Source organism: Erpetoichthys calabaricus, chromosome 8, assembly GCF_900747795.2.
Source record: "Erpetoichthys calabaricus chromosome 8, fErpCal1.3, whole genome shotgun sequence".
Classification (NCBI taxonomy): domain Eukaryota; kingdom Metazoa; phylum Chordata; class Cladistia; order Polypteriformes; family Polypteridae; genus Erpetoichthys; species Erpetoichthys calabaricus.
Window position 1 is genome coordinate 85,993,643 of NC_041401.2, and position 26,108 is coordinate 86,019,750.

The 26,108-nt window shown below is 38.9% G+C and overlaps 1 protein-coding gene across 1 annotated transcript in view; it reads left to right on the forward strand.

Moving 5' to 3' along the window:
* The first annotated feature begins 9,351 nt into the window (after positions 1 to 9,351).
* Positions 9,352 to 26,108, forward strand: part of taf15 (TAF15 RNA polymerase II, TATA box binding protein (TBP)-associated factor) — a 40,983-nt gene continuing 24,226 nt past the window's right edge. The window contains exons 1-3 of the mRNA XM_028807030.2: positions 9,352 to 9,614; positions 10,170 to 10,206; positions 25,333 to 25,375. Of these exons, the coding sequence (XP_028662863.1) occupies positions 9,605 to 9,614; positions 10,170 to 10,206; positions 25,333 to 25,375 (90 nt within the window). The 5' untranslated portion in view covers positions 9,352 to 9,604. The remainder of the gene's footprint in view (positions 9,615 to 10,169; positions 10,207 to 25,332; positions 25,376 to 26,108) is intronic.

A 26,108-nucleotide genomic window follows, 5' to 3' on the forward strand; every position in this document is an offset into this window, starting at 1 on the left:
TTAAAAGTCAACAGTTAACCTGACCTGCAAATATCTATGGATGTGGGAGGAAAACTTGGCCACTAAGAAGAAAGCTCAAAGAGACACAGTTACCCACTCATATCTCTCTATTATAAAAAGAAATCCTGTCCCCTGTCCTGATAGTCTACGATACGTGATTTTTCTCGGAAGATAATTTAAAGACCCACGAGACAAAAGAGACCTGCCACGGTGTGTCTCATGGGAACATAGAACGAGAGTCTTACAAGACACACCCTACTTACAAGCAATATAAAAAAAACAAATCAGTAGTGTAAAGGCAGTCATGCAGCACACACAGCTTCAGGGCTCTCAGTGCATATAAAGTGTATAAGGTCAATACGGAAGAAATGAATAGGGTAGAAATGAAACGTCGACGATTAAACGAAGAAGAAAGAAAAGCGCGGAGAAAAGAGACCCAAAAGCGATGGAGAGAAAAAAAATGGGTACAAAAAAAAAAGTAAAACGTCATAAACATATTAAAAAACAAGGGGGCAAAAAACACAAAGGTCAGGTGAGAGATAATGAAAACAGTGGAATTCAAAAGATGCAAAAAAAACGGAGGCGCGAAACACATGCAGAGCAAGATATAGAATATGAAAACAGAAAAAAAATAAAGTGTCAAAACAAAGAAACTAAAGATCGCATTAGCGCAAATGGCCAGAGTTATTTATTACAATGACGTGCAATCCACAATGGCCAGAAATCCGGAGATTCCTGAAAAAAATGCCACCAGCTACATCGGCACAAGATATTCCAACGTTCATAAGTAGATTGTTTTATCAGAAAGTATTAATTTTATTGAAAGAACTCGAAACGGTATTCGGGAAAATCCGAGCATACATTTACACGATCGAATTTCAAAAACGGGGTTTACCTCACATGCATTTATTGATTACTTTACAAAAAAGAATTATTAACTGCTGATAATGTCGACCGTTTGGGACTCGCAAGATTACAAATATTGTTTTTGCAGAAGTTCTGAAATAAAACTGAAGCTAATGAAATAGCAACAATTCAAAGAAAAAAAAATCTTAAAAGTGTGTATCCGGAAAACCAAACCCGGGGGTTGGCGAGTGAAGCGAGCAGGGAGACCCCTAGTTTATTTATATATTTATATTGTAGCAGTCAACTTGACTTCTCTATGCAAGAAAGGTTGCAAGGCAGCTGTCAACTCTTCACAGACTGGATGGGAACTGATGTTGAAGTTGTCCACTAAATAGGGAGATTGTATTGTTTAAAAAGCCTTTGGAGGATTTCAGAAACAGGGCAGAGACTTTCACAGAGAAAGAGTAAATGAAAGACCCCTGCTTTTGCCGCAGTGATACTGAAGAATGTGACAGCAGGTGCTGATCCAGTACTGCCCGTTGTGTTCATGTTTTAGGGGAATAGCAGATTAGTCGTTGTAGGATATGGCTGGCCTTTCATTCCGGCCAATACCCCCAGGCCGCCAGATGGAGCCCTCCCTGCAGCATGGAGGTGGAGTTTTCATCCACAACCCTGCAGGATACCACGGGGGCCCCTAGAAGGCACTGCAGGGAGGAGCAACAAGACTTTCGCATACAACCTGGAAGTGCGTCATAATCACATGAATAAAAAGACCAACGTACTTCCAGGATGAAAAGAAGACTTTTGGATCTGACCCGGAAGTGCTAAGAAGTCACATGGACAGGGGTTCAGGCGCACTTCCGGGTCACGGACTATATAAAGGACTGTTGGAGATCCCAGAGTTGAGCTGAGCTGGGTGGAAGGGTGGCAACGCGTCTGGGAGGGTGGAGTGTATTGTGTATTTATTTATTGGTATTGTGGAGAGGAGGGTGCTTTGTGCACGTTATTGTTCAAATGAATATTATATTTGGACTTTTAGCTGGTGTCTGCTGTATAGTCTGAGGGTTCAAGGGAGCAATAGCGCCCCCTATCTGTCACACCATGTCTTGTTCCCAGATTGCATTTGGCATTTCCCTTGGCTCATAACAACAGGAAAAGTTAAGTAAGCAGTCTCATTAGGCTTTTAGATTATAGCATTGCTGTTCATTTTTTTTTTCAATAAAAAGACCATTGTTGAATTTAGCCACTATTAAGCATTTGCCTTATTGCAATATTTATACATGTTTAACATGAGGTGACAAACAAAATATAACAGATTTATTTAACAGAAAATAGATCAACATGTACAAGCCACTGTATTTAGTTATATCCTGATATATAAAACTATAGAACTGAAAGAGATTATATTTTCCTCTTTATATTGAAATGAAATTTTAATCTTATTTTAGGGATTTGAGAAGTCTATCCTGGCAGCAGCAGTGTTGGGTGGGATACCAACTTGGCTAGGGCACTAGTTTGTTGCCGGGCCCATTAATGCACACACCCATACTCACATACAACGGGACCACTTTAGAGTCAGCAAACAACTTGACCTACACATTTATGGGATGTGAGAGTAAAACTGGAGTACCAGGGGAAAAATCTAAACAGACATAGGAAGACTCCAAACAGACAATGACTAAGCATGAAATTCAAAATCAGAGTACTGGACCTGTGAGGCAGCAGCTCTAATTGTGCTGCTACACTTCTACTTACTGTATGGTTATACAAGGTGCAACGCAAAAGGTTTTAGACGAGTTGTTTAAAAAGAGTACTGTGCGTTACATCTAGCGGCCGACACCGTAACTACTGCATAGTACTATGCTTCACATACCGTCATACCAATCTCCAAGTAATTGCTGATCATTTGAATATTGGTAAGGAGACATGTCGCCGAAGGACCCATTGTTTATTGCCAGGATCTTCTTTTAAAGATAAAATCAAAGAAACTTCATTTGGTCTAAAAAAAAGGTATAACTGTGTGTCATCTGTGTATGAGTGAAAATTAACATGTTTTCTAATGATAGCTGGTGTCGTACATGGCTGGGGGTCAGACCCGGCCGGGACGCCTGGAAGGACTGGGTTGTGGCATATTTGTCCTCTGGGCCACGAGGGAGCAACCGTCCTGGAGTAGAAGAGGCCCACGGAAGGGGAGCAGGGAGGCTCAAGACCATTGGGGCCTCTGGTCACCGCCAGGGGGCGCCCCAAGCCTCATGGCGCCTGGGACTTATTCGCTTCCACAACACCCATGGAGGACGATCCTTCCAGGGTCACCCGGAGTGCTTCCGGGTGCTCTCCTGACTCTTCCGCCACACCAGGAAGTGACATCAGGCAGAGCACCTGGAGCTCATCCGGGTGAGAATAAAAGGAGCCGCCTCCCTCCAATCAACGAGCTGGAGTCGGGAGCAGGAGCAGGACGAAGCTCCTGGAGAGAGAGAGGACAGGTGGCCCAGGGACAAGGAGACAGAAGGCCCAGGAGAAGGGAGACTGGAGCTAGAAGCACGTTGTAAGTTGTGCGGGACTGAGTAGTGTTGTTGTGTGGAGAAGAAAATAAAGGTCTTTGGATAAAGATGCAGTGTCGGTCTGAAGGTGTCCGGGCAAACTTCACAGTGGAAATATGAAAGTAATTAGCAAAACAAATCGAGAGGGCAACAAAGAAACAAAAGATGTGAATCAATTGCTATATTAATCACAGAATAGTGAACTGGATACTATTTAGAAATATATAAGAAAACCTTAGCACAACATAAAACATCATGCTATACACAAGTTAATAATCAAAACAAACCAAACTGAAAACACTTGCCGCTCTCAAAACAGACACCCAAAATCCAGAAGTCACTTCCTATCATTTGCCTGAGATACATTATCACAAAAAACATGTGCAAGGACATAAATATATACTGTATATAACAAGGTTCAAACATTAATAAAAACATTGTCAAACAAATCTTACAAACAATAAACTTCCAAGTAATGCATTCTGAGGTTCAGTGTAGGTGGACAGAATGAGACTGTGTCCCATTCTCAAAAGGTAATGCTTTTAAAGGCCCAATGTACTGTAGGAAGATGGAATGAGATTGTATTGTTGCAGACGGTGCTGGAATGTGAAGACAGTAACTGATAGTAGAAATGCTGGTCTGTTTGATTTATGGCACACATCACTATCAAGTGAATTGTAATGTGTTAGAATCAAGAATTTGTGTGAAAATGTTGTGTAATAAATAATAATAATTATGAATAAACTTAATAAACTGCCAACTCAGTGTATGATTTATATGTGCTATGAGAGGATATGAATAATTAATGCAAAGAATTTTCACATCCATACATTTAGGGAAAGCTCCTAACTCATTTACTCTAATTCAGGTAAACTTTAAAGTTGGTTTTAGTACATTCATATTTATTCCAAAGAAAGGAAATGACACAACTTGATACCCAACTTAAATTAATGTGCAATACACTATTACTTCCTATATGGTACACTAAGGACTGAAGTAAAATAACTCACCAGTCATGACGCTTGGGGAAGTGGTGACATGTTGCATGTTGATTAGCATATGAAAGTAAGAACTATTTAGCCTCTGATTGTTTAACCTGTGGTGTATGTAGAACTTTATGGTTAAATGATCATTTTTATTGTCTGCTCCAGCCAAACTAGCAGAAGTAGTAGAAGTAGTAACACTGTTATCCATATATATATAACAACATGCAACCTGCCACCCTTCAGGAATGTATACACATAACTTCATTTTATTTATTAGAAAACACCAATTATTTTGCCTGATGTTACTCCTTATCTTGTTTCCATACCACTTGTTCAGTAAGAATAAAAAGAAGTGGTGAGGTGGCCTTTTACTGTCATGCACCAAAAATCTTTACCAATAGAGATACACCAGGCTAACAATGTGGATCTTTAAAAACAAAAAAAAAACTTCTAAATCAAACTTTGTTGATTAGGCTTTTTCATAGCTACATTTTAGTTCTACTTACATAGGATTATCATATTATTCTTGGATTTCTAATCATTTTTAATTTCTATTATTCTCTGCTTTCTTTTCTGGCTTTTTAACACCATCACCACCTTATCAAAGCACTATGCATCTGCCTGTGATGCCTAAATTAAAGTGGATACCCCAAATATTCACAAGACCCACTGTATCAAATCCTCTAGGATGAAGCCTACAAACAATAAGGAACGACTTAAGTAGATTTATTAGGCAGAACGCCCAGTACGGGGGTTCAGTGGTTCTTTGGTCTTGGAACCCCTGCAGATTTTGTTTTTATTTTTCCTCCAGTTTTCAAGCATTTTTTTGTCCTCCACAGACTTGTCCCTTAGAGATTTAAAAAAACGATATTATAAATAAGGATTTTACTTTTCTACATAGTATATATTTATTTTATGTGTGCATTTATTTATATGTTATTTATTCTTTATTATTCTTGTCTAATTTTAATTTGTCATTATTTTCTGGGGGGGCGGCACGGTGGCGCAGTGGGTAGCGCTGCTGCCTCGCGGTTGGGAGATCTGGGGACCTGGGTTCGATTCCCGGGTCCTCCCTGCGTGGAGTTTGCATGTTCTCCCCGTGTCTGCGTGGGTTTCCTCCGGGCGCTCCGGTTTCCTCCCACAGTCCAAAGACATGCAGGTTAGGTGGATTGGTGATCCTAAATTGGCCCTAGTGTGTGCTTGGTGTGTGGGTGTGTTTGTGTGTGTCCTGCGGTGGGTTGGCACCCTGCCCAGGATTGTTTCCTGCCTTGTGCCCTGTGTTGGCTGGGATTGGCTCCAGCAGACCCCCGTGACCCTGTGTTTGGATTCAGCGGGTTGGAAAATGGATGGATGGATGGATTATTTTCTGGTAACCATGTCTTTGCTATCTTGCAAAGCACTTTGAGCAATATTCTGTGTATGAAAATATGCTATAGAAATAAATGTTGTTGTTGTTGCTATGCTCCCAGTACCTGAAACCTTATGGAAAAAAATGAGAAAACCTCCAATTCAGCATTATTTTTATTGCATATAAATATCAATAATTCAGCATACATTTTGGATAATAGATAAAGTTGCTTCATAAGCAACGTTAGTAGCTGATTGAGCAAGAGTTAATGTGTCAAAGTCACTTTGGTCTTTTATACTATTTATGTAGTGTAGCACACTACCTCGCAGCTCCAGGGCCCTTTGTTTAGTTTATTAGTAAAGTTTAATTTATATGTAGTTTAAGTATTGACTAAATATATTGGCATGGAAACAATCAAATTGTTTCACTGAGTCTTGATGTGAAAAGAATTTAACACATTCTATGTGGGGTACAAACACATCTCTGCACAAGTACTAATTCAATAAATATAGAAGGTTAAAAAATAAAACAGTAAATGTGAGATGTATAAATGTCTGGGCACTCTCGCAATTGATTCATTAATACCTTTTTAAAAAGCCTCAAAACCTTAAGCCATCAGAAGACAATGACGGACCTTAATAAACTCTGTGCCTCTGTCACTTCGTAATATATCATATAGGATCCCATCCACATAAATATTTGTCATGCTTGTTACCTTTCAGAACTCCACATAGGAACTCACAATCACCGGCACTAACAAACTTATGGATGTCCCCAAGACACACGAAGGCTCAACACCCTTTGGTTATATACCACTTACCAACAAATAGGGTCTTCTACCACTCTTGCTCTTTTTATTCAGGTGCGACATCTCAGTCTTGATAAATCTGGCAGAATGAGGAAATGGCGCTCACCCAGGCACCAGGTGGCCTAATATTTACTTTATTACTTCAGTCACTCAAGATATAAAGGAAAAACTATAGAAATGTAATAATAATAATAATAATACATTTTATTTACATTTCTGAATACTCAAGGACACCAAACAATAGATAAAACACACATTATAAATAAAACAAAAAAAAATACAAAAATTAAAATCAGGCAGAGCAATTATAATCAAAGAGAAAAAGCAGTCTTAAACAGATGAGTTCCAAAGCTGGGGAGCAGAGCAACTGAATGCTCTGCTCCTCATGGTGGTAAGATTGGCGAGGGGGACAGTCAAGTGGATGGAGGAAGAGGATCTAAGGGTGCTGAAGGGAATGGCAACATGGAGGAGGTCAGGCAGATATAAAGGGGCAAGATTGTGGATAGCCTTAAATGTTAACAGGAGAATTTTGAACTCAATACGGAAGCTGCTGCAAGACGGGAGTGATATGGTAAATAGAGGGGGTTCTAGCAATGATGCAGGCAGCTGAATTCTGGACCAGTTGAAGCTTGAAAAGAGATTTGCAAGAAAGACCAAAGAAAAGGGAATTGCAATAATCCAGACAAGAAGTGACAAGGCTATGAACAAGGATAGCAGTTGTATGGGGAATGAAAGAGGGGCGAATACGATTAATGTTATGCAAGTGGAAATATGCAGACCGGGAGATGTTATTGATGTGGGACTGAAAGGATGAAGTATTATCAAGGATGACACCCAGACTCTTAATCTGTGGGGAAGCGGAAACAGAGGAATTATCAATAAAAAAATGAAAAATGATCAGGTTTGAATAATGTTGATTTTGTACCAATGAGGAAAACCTCAGTTTTGTCACTATTTAATTTAAGAATATTTGAAGAAAACCAGGATTTAATTTCTGCTATGCAGTCAATAAGCGAGGAGGGTGGAAATGAAAAAGTAGACTTGCTAGTGAGGTAAAGCAATGTGTTGTTTACTGAAGTATAACAATGCCAATAGAGGAAAGTATAATAGAAAATAAAATATTTTTGAATATATTCCTGAATATATTACTGAAAATCAGAAGCATCAAGTGTGGATTTTGTCTTAGGTGGCTTTTTAATTTAGTAACCAGTGTGATGCCTAAGTTTACATTCTCAGATGTTCAAACAAAATGGGCTCTCTCTCTCTCTCTCTTTCTGACATGTCTTGGTCTCTGACATTGCATCTTATGCTGTCGTTATTCTTTCAGTCCTTCAGAAAGGGCATTATTTATGTTGAAGTCCCATGTGGCGCTCATGGTCATTTGACATCACACACATGTAATTGGCTTGATTTGCTTGTGATGGATGGCTCTGCTCAAAGGCTTTGAACCTGTGCATCTCCATACTGGTTTTCATTCCCTTTTACCATTAAGCTGTAAACTGACAGAAACAGATCCATTAAAGTTATAAATTACTGGGAAGAGAGGATGCTTTCAATGTAAATTGCCCCTGTAGCTAAATTGCCTTAAGGGTCCTGTAAATTCCTTTGCAAATTAGTTACTTTATAGTTCATCCTGATTTGTTTGACAAAATTAAAAAAAAAAAACTTAATATAGGCCATCTGTACCTTCAAAATATGATGGTTTTATGCACCAGGAGACTGCCCTTGTTTGAAATGTGCTTCTCCTGCGCATGTCCACAGTATCCTCATGTGTGTCAGCCTCCATTGCCCAGCACTTCCTTTCTTAATTGAGTTTGACTGAACAACCACAGCAATACTGCCCAATCAGATTGGTCAGAGGGACCAGATACCCACAAAGACATTAACATCTTATTATATAGATAGATATCTTCATTAGTCTGGGATTACATCGGAAAATACCCGGTACAAGTTAACACCGAGAATACAGAATGAAAGGATTGTATTCCCATGTTCATCATTTTCTGTATTATTTGAGCATTTAGATACAGATGTGTGCTTATTGCAACTGGAGAAAATACTGTTTGACATTAACTATACTTACTGGGAATGATAAGAAAATAACATGGACTTTGTAAAGCAGGCTGCAAATTGGAAAATATTATAGAAATAAATACGTTATGTGTTATTATATCATAAACCGGACATACGTAAATGATATGCCAATTTATAGCACCTACTTAGACTACACTGCAATAAAATTAAAAATACCCCCCGTAATTGAAATCATTCAAATGAGAAAATTCATCCAATCACCAGTATTTCGTTACAGTGTAAATTCTCCTTCTTCGCCTCTCCATACAGCTCAGTCCTGCACCTCATCCCCAGTCAGACCTTTTTCTTTCAAATCCAATTTAACTTTATCCCTCCACCTCACATTCCTGTACTTATATTTCCAGCACTCTTTTGTCTACATATTATTTATCCTAGTCACGTATCCATACACTTCAAACTACTTTCCTGTGCTTTTCTAAATTTCTCTCCTACTTTTGTTATACCTGATTGTCACACATTCGTTTAGCACATTCTCATTTCTGAAAGTTCCTTTTTCCTTACTGCCTATGTCTCAGCTCGATACATCACTGATGGTCTCGCCACCGTCTCAAAACTCTTATATTTAACCTTCGCCTTAATTCTTTGATGGCACAGTACTCCTGATACATTATTCCAATTGTCCATTCAAAGGGAAAATCGAACCTCCCAATTGACACAGTTGGCTTTCCGTATCTCGCCCGCCCTTTCGCTCCAGGAGAGGCATGTGATACAGAAGTGGCGATTTGGAGCATACCATTTTTAAATCACCCACAATAACATATTTACTTTAAAACGTCATTAACGTTTAAAACTATTTTTTTTATTAAGGAATAACGATAAATAATATAATTTTTCTCCTTCCTGTACGCGGTTAAATATTTTGATTTAACGTGAGCAGCTACAATTGGTACTTCCCAACAACAAGGCCGAAGTTGATAAAGCTCCAGATCTGTTTCGTGTGGAGACTGGTGGTGTGCTTTGGGTCGTTTCGTTTTTGTGTGAAATGGCGTCTGGTAGGCTGCTTTATTTTAAATGGATTTTAACGAAGATTATTTGATATATTTGGCTTGTAGCCTGTGAAAAGGCATAGCCTTTGTCAGAATACATATAGTTTATAGTTGTTTTAGTTGGATATATAACTTTGTTATATATACACATATAAAAGCCTAGTCTAGTGTGTAATTCGGTGTATGTGTGTTTTATATAAAATTTAGATGTTGCATTTGAGGAGATAGGCTCTGCTATTATCATGAAGTTAGCCTGTATTGTGTGTGTGTGTGTGTAAGCGCGCGCGCATGTATGTATGAATGTATGTGTGTGTGTGGGGGGGGGGGCTGCACGTGTCTTTTAGGCCCTTAAGTTCTTCTTATCAAGTGCAAAACTGAGTCATAATTGTTGTTGTTTTTGATTATATACAAATGTAAAGTTTGTTTTTTTTTCCCCTGTGGTAAGTTAAGAATTAACGTTAGTGTTGCTTTATAGAAAGTTTTTTTTTTTTGTACTGCTTGAGGCATCGCGCAGTGAAGTGTTACAGGGACAGCTTTCTGATGAGGCGTTTTATTTTATAGGATCTGATTACGGGCAGCCTGGGCCTCCACAGCAAAGGTAAGTTTAAGCAGACTAATGCAAAAAATGCACATTCATTTTGATTAATACTGAATGTTCATATGCCCGCCTTTTGTACTTTTCACCCGCGTCAGTTGAGGCTTTTCGAAGTGAAACTGCTGCTGTATTTGTGAATTTATAGTCTTCACCCAGTTGTTTCCTTGGTAGAGGTATGCATGGGTAGCAAGAGGTACCTTCTGTAGATCTTACAAATTTCTGTTCCGATCTTGGGCAATACATTGTATACTAGTTTCATTGCCTTATAACTTTATGCGTTGAAAGGATAGTTGTACATATATTAGAAATGTTTTTATTAATTTATCCCCGTGACCCTGTTAGGATATAGCGGGTTGGAAAATGACCGACTGACGTACTATTTTTTTTTCTACTTCCTATTCATCTTTTCCTACTTTTACGTGGGGTTGATGTGCTTGATCAGCCTTCTCCAAACGGCTCCGTTCTGCACTTCCTTGCCAGTCAAGCGCTTTACTTTCAGACGCTTTGGCCTCCCTCGTTTTCTGTTCCCCTGTACTTCTATTCCCCACTGTCACCTTAAACATTTTCTTTCCCCTCCCGTCTTTTTCATATGGACTAACTTCTTTAATCTAGCTTGCCTTTGACCCAATAGTCTTCACTCAAGTTCCACTGGGGACGAAATCCTCTTATTTCTGTTCATGGTTAGGAGAGGCAGCAGTTTATGCCATCAAGTACAATACAATACAATACAAGTGAAAAATTCAGTCGTATACAGGTTGCTTTTTGTTTGCGAGGCACACATCGTAGGGTGTGTCAGTGCCATTTGTATACAAGCAACAAGAACCAGGCTGTTAGTCTTACTTTGGTTCTTGGTATTAATGATCAATGTTTTCGGAGTTGAGTCTAAACCTCCTGGGTAGGAGGAGACCGTACTAGCCACTGCTACAAGCCTTGTGCACATGCTCTCTCATATTCTGCCAGTTTATAGTCAAATGCATGTGTTTTAGATATAAGAGGAAATGGGAGTGCTCAAAGAAAACTCCAGTGAACACATCGAGACTATGCAAAGTCTACAGTAGTAGGATGTTGTACTGTGTTAGCCATTATGGATGCAATGAGAAGTCAAGTAAAATAACCTTTCATTTGTTAACTGAACATATTACAATATGCTAGGATTCAAGGCAGCTAAGACCCCTTCTAGCAAGATGTAAAGTCATCATCATAAAGAGTGACTAGAATGGGGTTTTAACACCACAGTCTAAATTTGTAAGAAAGCTGTGCTGACTGCTATATAACTGTGCTGGTTTATTGTTTATTTCCAGAAATACCGAGTATTCATCTATTCTTTTTGATGAGCTACAATTATATAGTTGATCATTTATTAAACTGTGGTTTTAGTTCAACTACTTCAAAATTGATGATACAAGTACAGTCACACTTTGAGAAAGCCTTGACAGGGTATTGGAATAGAGACTTGTTGTGAAAGTTGGATAAAAAAAGATTAGTGTTACCCGTCTTTGTGCGAACATGCTTTCGACACCATTTGCTGTGCATGCTGCTCTTTTTTTTTTTTTTTGACTTTAATTAGCCAAAATATCTCCACAATACTGAATTCCTTGGACCATTCTTTTCAACAATGTCATCTTTTATTTGGTAACACTGATGTTTATTTTTCAGTTTTTCATTAACATTTACTGTCTTTTTCTCTTTTACCTCGCTTCCACTCCTGACTTAGTGACGTGTGTGGCAGCTGCAACCCAAACATTAGCACGTGTGCTGCTGTCAGATGTTTTCTCCATGCTGTGTGTGTCAACATAACATAACATGACGTGACTGTAACTCTGTTCCATCCACATGATTGGTTTGGCGTAGTGTTATTCTGAGTATTGGCCTTACGTGTTGTCTGTCACAACATGGATGGGAATGAGTTCTTTCGCCCATGTCTGATATTTCTATTGAGAAAAAGTTATTTTGAGATAATTATCATGTTATCTCCCAGCCCTTCTCTTTATATATATATATATATATATATATATATATATATATATATATATATATATATATATATACTAGCAAAATACCCGCGCTTCGCAGCGGAGAAGTAGTGTGTTAGAGGTTATGTAAACATATATATACATATCTACATATACACATCCACATATATATACATACACATATCAACATATATATACACACATACATATACACACATATACATATATACATACATACATAGTGCGTTGTAACACGGGCTGTGATTGTTACATGGGAGGGAGACGACAAATCACAGCTTCCCGCTTTCTAATCGGGCCTGTGATTGGTGCTTTGACTGATGCCTAGATCCCACAGTATGTCCCCTTAGGAGAGGCGTTAGGCAAGTGTAATTGAATAGTGGTGCTGCAAGTTTAGCTTTACACCTGTTTTTAAGGCTTATTGACTGAAAGGGGCTTTCATGAAAAAACTTAGGGCTTTGCTACAGGATACACCCTCCACAAGTTAAGGAAGTAAAAATAAAGGTATATATTTCTGTTTTATTTAAACCTTTTAAGTTTGTATGCGGGCGGCATGGTGGCGCAGTGAAAGGTGCCAGTTAGGAGACCCGGGTTCGCTTCCCTGCGTGGGGTTTGAATGTTCTCCCCGTGTCTGTCTGGGTTTCCTCCGGGTACTCCGGTTTCCTCCCACAGTCCAAAGACATGCAGGTTTGGTGCATTGGCGATTCTAAATTGTCCCTGGTGTGTGCGCCCTGTGGTGGGCTGGCACCTTGCCCGGGGTTTGTTTCCTGCATTGTGCCCTGTGTTGGCAGGGATTGGCTCCTGTATTTAGGATATAGCGGGTTGGATAATGGATGGATGGACATTTGTATGCATAGCCCCATTTGCCCGTTTTCGTTTTTTTTCTTTCTTCAATAATATTTCAGCAAACCCGGAGCTTGTCAGTTCAAATCCTGGTATTGACACCACTGTGTGACCCTGAGGAAGTCACTTCACCTGCCTGTGCTGCAAAAAACAAAAGTAATGTAACAAATTGTACCTTAGATGTTGCAAGTTGCTGGAATAAAGGCATAAGTCAAATAGATAAATATGTATTATACACATAGGAACTATTCATTTATTTTCAGTTAAGTCATCTGCAGCAAACCTTTGTAAATGAGGTTTCTCCTTTTTAGATAGTGCAAACTGTTTCTTCTTCATTGAGTTTTTCTCTTGGAGAGCTTTTTTCATTTCATTGGAAATTAAAGCAGCAGCTGCCAAAATATGTAGCTTTCTTATTAATTTTTCAACATTGTGTAAAATAACTTTATAAAGTAACATAAAAGGTTTAAATACTGGTTATCCTTTTACACTAAAATATTACTAAAGAGATACAAAAAAAGTAAAATGCATATGTTGTTTTTCTTTAAGGAGATTAAATATTACTGAAAGAAAAAAAAAAAAAAAAAAAAAAAACTAAAACAGCCAAATGGGGCTATGCATACGAACTTAAAAGGTTTAAATAAAACAGAAATATATACTTTTATTTTTACTTCCTTAACTTGTGGAGGGTGTATCCTGTAGCAAAGCCCTAACTTTTTTCGTGAAAGCCCGTTTCAGTCAATAAGTCTTAAAAACAGGTGTAAAGATATTGACAATAAGCTACGCAAACCCACCAAGACATGGAATCGTTTAAATCAAGGTGCGAGTCGAAAAACACCATCCCATACTATTAGTTAACGATTAACACATTTCTATATGTATTGTAAGCATGCAATACAACTGATAATATGTTGCGCTTATTTATCTGGTGTACCGACATTTTTGCTTGTTTAACGGCTGAAATCCAACGTGGTTTGTGCCCTTCAGAATGAAAACAGTTTGCATTTACCTTTTTAATAAAAGGCGAGCTTTTAAGCCTGAGAAATCACCCCGTAAATGCACATGTTTAATTCTTTATCACTTCAAACAACTGAACTATCCAGAACATTTCAGGCATACATCCAGCATTCAAACTATGTATAAAAAGCACAACTGTTAAAGGAATTCAGCATTTCTTAATTGAAAATGTTCCTTTAATCCTCAACATGTCTCAATGAGTTGTTCTGGTGGTTTTACTTGACGTTTTGATCTTCTGGTTAATTGTTTGCAGTTGAGATGTTCTTTCCTGATTTATACTTGTTTTCTCGTTAATATTTGTTTCGCTGGTGTTAGTGTTCTGATTAGAGGTTATTGGTCCTTTGATGTCTCGACGGTTTCTTCTTAGAACAGCTCCTATTACGCAATTCCGTCACATACTGGTCTATTGTTTCGCCGTTTTTCTGGAAACGTAAAAAAACTTGCCACTCAAACGTCACATTGCGCTTTGGGTTGCAATACGTTTCGAATTTTTCAACTATTTTGTTCAATTTCATATTGTCTCCATCTTCTTCAAACTGAAAATTGTTATACACCTCTAGCGCCTCTTCGCCAATTACATGTAGAAGCATAGACGCTATCATTTTTTCACTTTTCCTATCTGCTTCAATCGCAGCAAGATACAACTCGAATCTCTGTTTAAATCTTTTCCAATTTTTAGCTACATTTCCCTTTAACTCTTTTAGGGCGGATGTCGACTTTTGTCGACAGGAGGGGTTGAAGGCGAATGTCGACAAAAGTCGACATCCAGGGATAGGGGGCGACAATCAGCTGTTAATGGCGACAAATCTCACTGTCACGTCACAGGCATTCCCTCTGTGCTTGGAGGAATGCTAGACTCGTTGACTAGGGAAATAAACATTGCGTGTGCGTGAGTTGCGAAATGTAAACAAAGGCAAGATGGCACCGACATGTGAAAAGGCAGCGAAGCAAGTGCAGAAAAGAAAACACATGGCAGACGATGTTTTGCGCATTATCACGGAGTCGGACTCTTGATTTTTCAGAATCGGACTTTATTGGCAGTGATCAGGAGATCGATCAAGAGAGTTAGAAGCAGGCATCAGCTGATCAGACACCAGCTGATGCCGCGCCAGCAGATCTGCTGCCAGTTGAGTGCCTTCGCGCAGCCGATGCATCTACGGCAAGGTTCGCATGGGATAAATACACAGACATTGATCCGTTGAGAGCCGATCTGGCTACCGGAGTTTACAAGACAGCATGGCTTGCTTTTGGACACGACAGATCACCAGCTGCTGTACTTCAGGCTGCTCTCTCCTGATGCTGCTTTTCAGCTACTGTCAGACGAGACAAGCAGATAGGCAGAGATTTTTTTTGAATCACGGGCTGCGTTTGCATCACATTCTCGTTTTTCAAAGTGGAAACCCACAATGAAAGACGAGATGAAGCGCGCTGTGGCATTACAAATAGAGATGGGACAGAACTGGTGATATAACTTCAGGGAGCATTGGTCCAAACGTGTTTTGTCCCCTGGTGGCTTAGGTACGTGCTGCTGCGAAGTTTTATTCACTTCTGTAATAAACAGAAGCAAATCCCATGGGGTGAGCCAGGCTATAATGCCATACATAAAGTTCATAAAGTTTCAGAAGATGAAAAGAGGTGACAATACGGTTTTCATGCAGGCAGAAAACTTGGTGGCAGTGGCATGGCACGATGGCAAATGGGTGACTTGTCTCTCTATAGTACACACTAACAATATATGTGAGAAAGTGCAGCAACAGACAATTGAAAAATAGGCACCAAAGCAACACACATTGTAAGGAGTGCAATGTGGCAATGACTGAAATTGGCTGCTTTGAGCGAGATCAGACTTTGCTGTGTAAAATATATGTGATATGTATGTGAAATCATAGAGTATGCAGGCTCATACAACATGCAAGACAGTAAAATTTGTCAAAAGTAAATATTTTTTGTTGATTTGATATGTTAAACAATTGCTTTGTGTTCATTTTAAAAAAATGTTAGTTTTTGGAAAAATATTCAGCCCTGGGAGAAAAGAAACAAAAAAAAAAATTAGCCCTAAAAGAGTTAACTGGAGATTTGGTGGGGGCTGTAATCCTTCCATATTTTTTTTTTCTCTTTTGCTAGAACGTCTTAGCGCTTTCTGACCACGTTTTCGGGTTACTCACAGACACGAGACTCGTTCAAAAGCTGAACCTCTTCTTCACATTCCTCTTCCAATTAGCCACTTCTGACACCATGTAGTGATCTTGTTAGGTTCGTAGTTTAATCAAAACACAGGATTGAAAGATATAACAACTTTTTAATAGACAGACTTTAGAGACATTTACTGTACAAGTTACTACTCGTTCTTTAGTTCACGCCCATTTTCCTACTTGCATCGGCATTCACAGGCATTACTAATCATTCTGTAAGTATCCCTTAATAGATCTTACTAATCAACTATCATTACAAAATCCAACGTGGTTTGTGCCCTTCAGGATGAAAACAAACAGTTTGCATTTACTTTTTTAGTAAAAGGCGAGCTTTTAAGCCTGAGAAATCACCCCGTAAATGCTCACGTTTAATTGCACATGTGTTAATATGTATGCTTACACAGTATTAAACCCACCAAGACATGGAATCGTTTAAATCAAGGCGCTGCGCTACCTTCTTCCACATCGGCCCCAAGGCGTTTCACGTGATTACGTAGGAGGCGTGATGATGCGATACGCGACTCCGCCCCCGTCCCATACAGTACATGGACAAAAAAGAGATTCCAGTTATGACCGTTACGCTTTGAATTTCGAAATAAAACCTACCTAACTTTTGTAAGTAAGCTGTAAGGAATGAGCCTGCCAAATTTCAGCCTTCCACCTACACGGGAAGTTGGAGAATTAGTGATGAGTGAGTGAGTCAGTGAGGGCTTTGCCTTTTATTAGTATAGATATAGCAAAGTTTTACTGTCAAATAATGCAGAGAGTACGCAACACGTGTTTTGACCTAATTCTGGGCTCATCAGGCGTACACACTCGCTGCACCCCCTCTCTCGGGGAATTGAACCTCGGACATCCGCTACATGCTGTCAAATAAATGAACCACACGCTGTGGTGCAGCGTAAGAGGCTTCGCCTCTAACGCTGATGTCTGAGGTTCGATTCCCCGAGAGAGGGGGTGCAGTGAGTGTGTATGCCCGATGAGCACAGAATTAGGGTAAAACATGTGTCGCATACTCTTTGCATTATTTGACAGTAAAACTTTGCAACATTCTATGATCTACTTCTCACAACTGAAAGAGGGCACCGTGGCGGATGTTTGCTGGCTTGCAGACCAACCACCTGTGTTACGTGGTAGGTAACCACCCATACAATCAGATTGTGATTCAGACTACGAATGCCATGAAAATATATATACTATATATATATATATATATATATATATATATAAAAAATAATTTTTTTTTTTTTTTTTTTTTTTAAGATGAAGCCCGTGCAAACAAAAGTCAGCCCAGCTTGTATATTATGCACGAAAAATTGAAAAGAAGCAAAAGCAACAAGGTGGAGGGAAAGGGGGGAAAAAAACAAAATTGTAAAGTGACCGTTTTGGGTAACAGAATGCCCATTCTTTCCTTGCAGACAGAAGCATATTCAACATTTTTTTTAGGTTAAATTATAAAATGTTAGAGTACCAGAATGCTGAAGATAGAAAATATTTTGTGGCCTTTGGCAGATTGTACATTTGAGTAGTTTTGATAGATAGATAGATACTTTATTAATCCCAATGGGAAATTCACATTTTTAAGATTTTGACGTTAATATGTCCAGAGTTACACCACCGTGTATTAACATAGAGAGCGAGTCCTCCTCCTTTGTGCTTCCCACAGGTACTTGCATCTCTGTCCGCTCTAACTGTGCTAAACCCGGGTAGCTCCACGTTGGCATCTGGGATGGTGTTGTTTAGCCAGGTTTCGCAAAAACACAACAAACTGCATTCTCTGTAGGTCCTGACATTTTTCACCAGCGCAGCCAGTTCGTCGATCTTATTTGAGATTGAGTTTACATTCCCCAGAATCACAGAAGGCAGAATATTCAGAATATTTTAGAATATTTTACTTTGTCATAAGATCAATGAAGCGATTCCTGCTGCTTTAAGCAACATACAGTTTAACCAAAGAGCTATGCCTGGTTCCGTAGGGTCTGTCCCTGCTTCATTTTTTTTTTTTGTCATGGCACAACATAGAACCACTGGGATTGGCTGTAGAGCCACAGGGATTGGCAGACCAGGTGTCCCCCTTTGTAGCCTGTATTCTAAATTAGACTAAGAACATATTCAGTTTTCATAAAAATACTAGCTGTGTTACCTTGCTTCACCTGGCATGTTTCTTGAAACAGTTGGCATCTGTTTATAGTAGTAGGTAACAAATCAAGTGCTTTAATGTGTGTACAGTAATCCCTCCTCCATCACGGGGGTTGCGTTCCGGAACCCCCCGCGAAAGGTGAAAATCCGCGAAGTAGAAACCATATGTTCATATGGTTCTTTTTATATATTTTAGGCCCTTATAAACTCTCCCACACTATTATAAACATTTCCCGCACAATTATACAGCATAAACCCTTTGTATTCTCTTAGATATTAGGTAAGATTCGTTGAAATTATGTATGTAAACAGTTTATATACAGTAAAACCTAAATATTATTTTAAAGATATCGAGCGTCTCCGATATCACATATGTTACAGCCATTACGACAGACAGGCCACCAGCAATAAATACGTACAATGCAAGAAAAATTGTATACAGTAAAATGTGTGTACAGTGACACTAAACTATGTACATGTAATAAGTACTGTACGTAGATAATTAATTATGGTTACTCACCAACAATGACACGACGACTTGTTCGATAACGATGAGTTTAATTTTACTGCATAACAAAGGAGAGCGTTACAGCTCTTCTAAAGGAGCATCTTCAGGCAACTGTGTAGCACCGCCGTCATTCTTCTTCCATCAGTCATCAATCCAAATCCCTAAAGCAGATTCCATCCAGACTACTGCCTTATCACATCCACTTGCAACTCGTTTTGCGCCCTGGTTGAAGGACACTGCGGCTGTAGATCTTATATGCTTTTCCTCCTTTTTAAATAAAACGAATCGTGGACTCATTGATGCCGTAATGGTGTCCTGCAGCGGTGTAGCTGTTCCCTTCCTTCAACATATCCAAAACTTTTACCTTTTCTGCAATCATTTGCATCTTCTGTTGGCGCTTGGACACGGCCCCTGATGCAGTAGCAGGAGCACGTTAATGCTGAATGAGTGAGATGAGACTTCCTGGTTAATGCAGCACTCCGTCGCTGAGCCAATCAGCACACAGGAACTTTAACTGTGTGCTCTGATTAGGTAGCTTCTCAGTCATCCGCCAATAGTGTCCCTTGTATGAAATCAACTGGGCAGACCAACTGAGGAAGCATGTACCAGAAGTAAAAAGACCCATTGTTCGCAGCAACCCGCGAAGCAGCGAAAAATGCGCGTTATATATTTAGATATGCTTACATATAAAATCCGCAATAGAGTGAAGCCGCGAAAGTCAAAGCGCGATATAGCGAGGGATTACTGTATAGTTGTTTTTTTTTTTTAAACTAAGGGCAAATTCTTCCTGTTTTCCAGTCTTTAAACAAAAGAAATATAACCAATTGTATCTCAAATATTGCAAGTTGCCTTGGTTAAAGGAATTGGTCAAATAATAAGTAATAGTTATATTCTTGGATCACTTGAGCTTATTCTTATTCATGGACATGTTTTTAGTGCTGTGATCAGGGGCTTGAGGTCAACAGAGTGGAATGCATGACTAAGGTGAGAGCCGGTAGTTAACAGTAAAGCAATATTTGCTGACCACTGAGTTTTGCATCTTTCTTGAGCTTCGACAAACTTTCCCTTTCCATTTCACAATGTGATCAAGTCCCTTTTGTCTTATCCAGGGCACTGCCCATCTTTGGTCATCTGTCCATCCTATTGGTAATTGGTGCTATTCGTGCATCCCATCAATCTCTTATGCTGCATCCTTCATTTGCATAGTACATGTAAGTTAGCATAATATTAATATAGACAGTGTTGGCTTATTTTCTTTTTTCTCTAATTTACAAAATTTCAAATACATCAAACCATTTTTGAGATTTTGGGGTATTTAGTGTTTCTTGTGTGGGGTTGTGTTACCCAGAAATTTTGATTAGATATGTGCTTTCATAGTAAATACCTACTGACCTAGGTGTACCAGTCTGCCAAATTACAACTTTTTAACTAAATGGAAAGTATTTTTTGTTAAGTGAGTGAGTGTGTCATTCAGTGTGCAGGTGAACACGACGGTTCTACATCGGAGCAAGAATGCACCTCGCACTTTTGCCATCGCTGTACTTTGTATATATACACGGGAAGTTCTGCACTCTAGTTGTGACTTTACACTGTATGAAGTAAGTAGATAAAGGTAAATAGGAAAATAACATTCGATCTGGCTCTTACATACAAAGGACGGTGTATGTAAGGATGGTGCATGTGCCCAAAATATTAATTTATTTTACTTACATAAAAGCCAGATCGAATGTTATTTACCTTGAGTTATTTACTTACTTCCTACAGTGTAAAGTCACAAGTAGATTGCTGAGGGCATGCTCAAAAAATATGTGTAATGCCACGAAAAGTGCCTGCTGACACTTTAGTGCGCAAGCAATGGTACAAGAATGCAGTTAGACTTTTTTTTGGGGCACATACACCGTCCAAATCTAAACCCTAGCGTGGAGAGTCGCTTGCGTACTGAAGTCTATAGCTGCAGGTGGAAGCTGCCGTCGCTGTACTTTATATGCAAGAGCCAGATCAAATGTTATTTACCTATTTACCTTTATTTATTTTCATACAGCGTAAAGTCACAAGTAGAGTGCAGAGCTTCCTGTGTACATAGACAAAGTACAGCGATGGCAAAAGTGCGAGGTGCATTTTTGCTCTGATGTAGAACTATCACCGTCATGAGTTCACCTCTGTTATAGCGCATCTATGTGAAAACAGTAGTGTCAAATGCGGCGGGGGGTTTGGGGGGGGGGGGGGTTTGTGATTGTGAATGCAGCTGATAGAATAAAACTGAATTAAAAAAAAAAACAAAAAAAACACAAAGCTAACCTTTACAAGTATCATAAATTACACCGGCTGTTGCAGACTGGAATCAAATGTATGTTTTTATTCTAAAATAGTAAGAATACGAGTAGCCGACTTCTCAAAAAGGACTCGTCAAGGATCGAACTCGTGAAGTTTTGATTACCAGTCAACAGTTGATACTGTTGCGCAACCTAAACAGTCGTTGCAAATGCGTGTCAATGTCGCACCCTAACGTGGGTTCTTTTTCTGCAGTTATATTTTTGAATAAAAGCGCACTTGTTTTGTTATATTTGTACCTTTTGTGAAAGTGTTTCTTTGATATTTGGACTTCAGGCTTCACACATTATACACTTCATGTCTACATTTTGTCAGTTATTACTAAAACATGAAAATGTTTGTTTTAACGATGTGTTTACATAGATTGTTGTAGACACGGAACACACATGAAATGCAGGTGTTCCAAATAACGATATAGTATTTATAAAAGGGGTGGATAGATGGATGTCATTTTGCTTGACTTCTCACTCTGTACATCTCTAAGCAACTGACATGCAGGTAAACAGACTTGAGCTGAGAAAACTGCCGCGGTGGGGGATGCGATAGCAGGCTGCTTATCGACACGTTTACAGGACAAGACTCTGACAAAGAGATGCGAAGCAATTTAAGGTGGTATGGATCTACAAGTTTTTTCGTAGGCTCTGGTAATTCTAGTGTTAAAAATTTTGGTCCAGAATGATGTTAATTTGGTGCAGGCCCAAAACATGTGAGGCTGGAACTTGATTGCAGCATTTGCAGGTTGGATCTTGCTCTGGAAACATTTTGGACAATTTTAAACAAGACAGATGTGCTCAATATATAATTTTGAGTTGAATAGTTGTATGCTTTGCACATGTGGAGCTCGAGTGAATTCTCTGCGTTGCTACCTTCCACTCCTTTTCTGTTATTAATATTCTGTTAATTTGAACAAGTCTGGCTTTTTCCTAACTTCTGTAATTATCAATGTACTTTCGCCCACAGAACTCAATCGGGTTAATTTTTTTTTTTAATTGTATCATTCTCTATACACTCTAGAACCTGTAGTTTAGGTTGTGGTGTTAGCAGTTTTGAATATACTGTAAATAAAGGGATTTTGTGTTCAGATTATGTAATGCACTAGTGAGACTGCCTCTGAAGTACATTATGCAATTCTGGTCATCACACTACAAGTAAAACACAGCAGTACTTGAAGCTGTGCGTCCTAGGACTTGACAGACTGTGGAGTAAACATGTTTAAGTCTCTAGTAGAGGAGACCTACTTTAGGTGTTCAAAATTTTCAAAGACATTGATAAAGTAGATCCAGCAGATTTCTTTCAATTTAACGGTGAATTTGTACTTGCGGACGCCAGTGAAAATTAAGGGCAAGTGCATTGAGGGCTTAACACTAGAATTACCAGAGCCAACGAAAAAACTTGTAAATCCAGCCCACTTTAAATCCCTTCGCACCTCTCCGTCAGCCTCTTTTGTCTTCTAAATGTGTTGATAAGCCCAAGCAGCTTGCTATACCATCCCCCCCACCACCAGAATGGGCAAGAAGTTCTCCCAGTTCCTGCCTTGATTGATTATCTGGGAGTGAGCTACCCAGAATTGTAAGGGGCAATAATTTGTGTGTTTTGTGTCTGCAACAATCTATGTAAACACATTATTAAAACATATTTTAGTAATAACAAAATGTAGACATGAACTGTATAATGTGTGAAGGCTGATGGCCAAATATCAAATAAATACTTTCACAAAAGATGCAAGTACAACAGTTTCCGTGGTTTAGTGGTAAGATCCGCTGATTTATAATCCAGAGGTTGTGAGTTTGAAACCGGCTTACTGGCAAATTTATTGTTTTGAGTAGTGAGCTGCTCTTATTGTTAATATTATACAATAAAAACATACATTTGATTCGTCTCTGTAAAAGCCAGTGCAAATTTACAGTACTTGTAAAAGTTTGCTTTTTTTTTCTCTTTTTTTCACTTGCATCATGATCGTGACCGAGAGAATAAAACACCCACCCTCCTCCCCAGATCTGATGCGGTTACTTTTTAACTGAAACCGGGAATAACTAGATGCGAGTGGTGTTTTGAGACAATGGAACTGGAAATTCTCTGATCTGGGGGGATAAAAGCTGACACACAAATGCTGGTGAATCTGCCTGCTTCATATCTCACCGTCACTTGACTTTTTTTTTTTTTTTTTTTTTTTTTTTTTCAGTTTTATGGAGTGTTCCTGCTCACGCTGAATTAGTATGCACCTTATGGTCCATGATGTCAAAGCCGAACTGACAAAAACAGACACACATATATGATATTTGGAATAACTCATTTTGACCTGTATAGTACACTTCGGAAAACATTGTGGCACTGATGCAACATTATTCATATTCATTTGCATAACATCTTGCGGTTGTAATCGGTGACCTAGTTCTCTTTTTTTTTTTTTTTTTTTCCCCCTCTCGATCTTGCCAGTGTCCACTTTTGGGTGCACGGCACTTTTTCTTTTGTACTCCAGGACATGCAGAGGAAAGAATAGTACAGAGGTTAGTTCCACGCTATAGGACTATAGGCAATCATCAGATTCAAATGTTAACAGTTCACACACAACCAAGGGCTGTCCTTTCAACTTTTACGACGTGTACCTGTTGCAATATACACACTTCTCTCTGTGCTGTGGTTACTATTACACTGAAGGAGCTGAGGGAAATGGCTAAATGTTCTAATTTTTCAACATTCTTATGTAATCTGTAAAAATCCTTGGTAGCCCTTATTTTTGAGATGCTGCAGCTATCACATTTGGCACAAAAAAGCTATACAGTTAAAGGTCTTTAAAATTGCATGTTTTAGACATGTGTTCATGTTATACATTTTGTAGCCACCAATTGTTAAACCCCTACTCCCAGTTTTACAAATACATTTTAGATATTAAATGTCCTATGAAATTGAGGTATTGAGCCTTTTGAACTAGAAATGTATCGTGAATGACAATATACTTACCACTACAGTGGGACAAATTGCATGCATCTCTTTCATGCCAGAGCAGCACCTGCAGCATTTTTTTCCCCCTAAAACCCAACATTGCATTGAGGACTTTTTGTCATTTTCTTACCCTAACCCATGGCACCTTTCACATGTACCTTGGGAGCGCCCCTGGATACCACTGAGCTTGTACTCCTCACCTTGCCTGTGTAAAACTCCATTAAAAAAGTTCTAGAAGTTAAAACTGAGCACATCTTCTGTCAGCTTCAATGAATTACATGCTTTTATTTTTTAATTTCTCACTTTTTGTTAATAAAATGTTTTAAAAGTTATAGTACTGTGTAATTTACAATATGGTATTCACAATACAATGGTTGTCAAAGAGTAAAGGTAATTTGAAAATTACATGGCATCTGTAATGGATAGGAGCTGACATAATACATTTGCGATGGCTTAGTATAGTGTGGTGTTCAACAATTGATGCTATCCCACAGGGGAACATCCATGTTCATTTTACCTTGGCTTCAACTAGACTAATGGCAGAGCGCTGTGCTGTGCATGTTTGAACTACCCATAAGCCATTGCGAACATGTTGCATATTGTCAGCCTCTGTCAAATTGCCTTTAACTTATCTACCCTTGTACTTTGTGCTGACCTTGTTACACTGTATAGATATAATTTTGTTTTAGAATTGCTACGATAACTTAAATGACAAATGTCTGTAACTGTTGCCTTACTTAAGAACATTGTGCTTTTCTTTTACAACATATTCCTGAAACACACAGTAATTCCCAATAAGAAAAGACTCATTAAAGAAACATACTCATCTTTTTGTAATGGTGAATGTGCAAACCTAATGAAGCAATTCTAAATGGTTTTTGGGTTGTGGTTGTTTTGAGCTTTTACATAAATCAGTTTTTTAGAAAGTTAATATTAGAGGTAAATACATATTTTAAGTAAATTCACAGAAATGTAATTACCATTTGCTTTCAAAAACACCTTGCTGATAGCAAACCACAATATTTACTCAGTAATTAAACTATGTATTGATAATTTAATAATTTTCCATAAGAATTACATGTAGGTTGTGTTGTGTGTGTAGAACTTTATTTTTCTTTGTAAATGTCTATGCTATATAATTACATTTTTAACTTTTATTTTTATAAAGCTATGGTGGATCTGGAGGTCATGGATATAGCCAGAGCTCAGGGGTAAGTACATATTGCTATAATCATTTTATTACAGTAATCCCTCGCTATATCGCGCTTCGCCTTTCGCGGCTTCACTCCATCACGGATTTTATATGTAAGCATATTTAAATATATATCGCAGATTTTTTGCTGGTTCGCGGATTTCTGCGGACAATGGGTCTTTTAATTTCTGGTACATGCTTCCTCAGTTGGTTTGCCCAGTTGATTTCATACAAGGGACGCTATTGGCAGATGGCTGAGAAGCTACCCGGCTTACTTTTCTGTCTCTCTTGCGCTGACTTTCTCTGATCCTGACGTAGGGGGATTGAGCAGGGGGGCTGTTCGCACACTTAGACGATAAGGACGCTCGTCTAAAAATGCTGAAAGATTATCTTCACGTTGCTATCTTTTGTGCAGCTGCTTCCTGAAACGACATGCTGCACTGTGCTTCGCATACTTAAAAGCTCGAAGGGCACGTATTGATTTTTGATTGAAAAACAAACTCTGTCTCTCTCTCTCTCTTCCTGCTCCTGACGGAGGGGGTGTGAGCTGCCGCCTTCAACAGCTTTGTGCCGCGGTGCTTCGCATACTTAAAAGCAAACAGCCCTATTGATTTGTTTGCTTTCCTCTGTCTTTCTGACAGACTCTCGTCCTGACGCGCACTCCTTTGAAGAGGAAAATATGTTTGCATTCTTTTAATTGTGAGACTGAACTATCATCTCTGTCTTGTCATGGAGCACAGTTTAAACTTTTG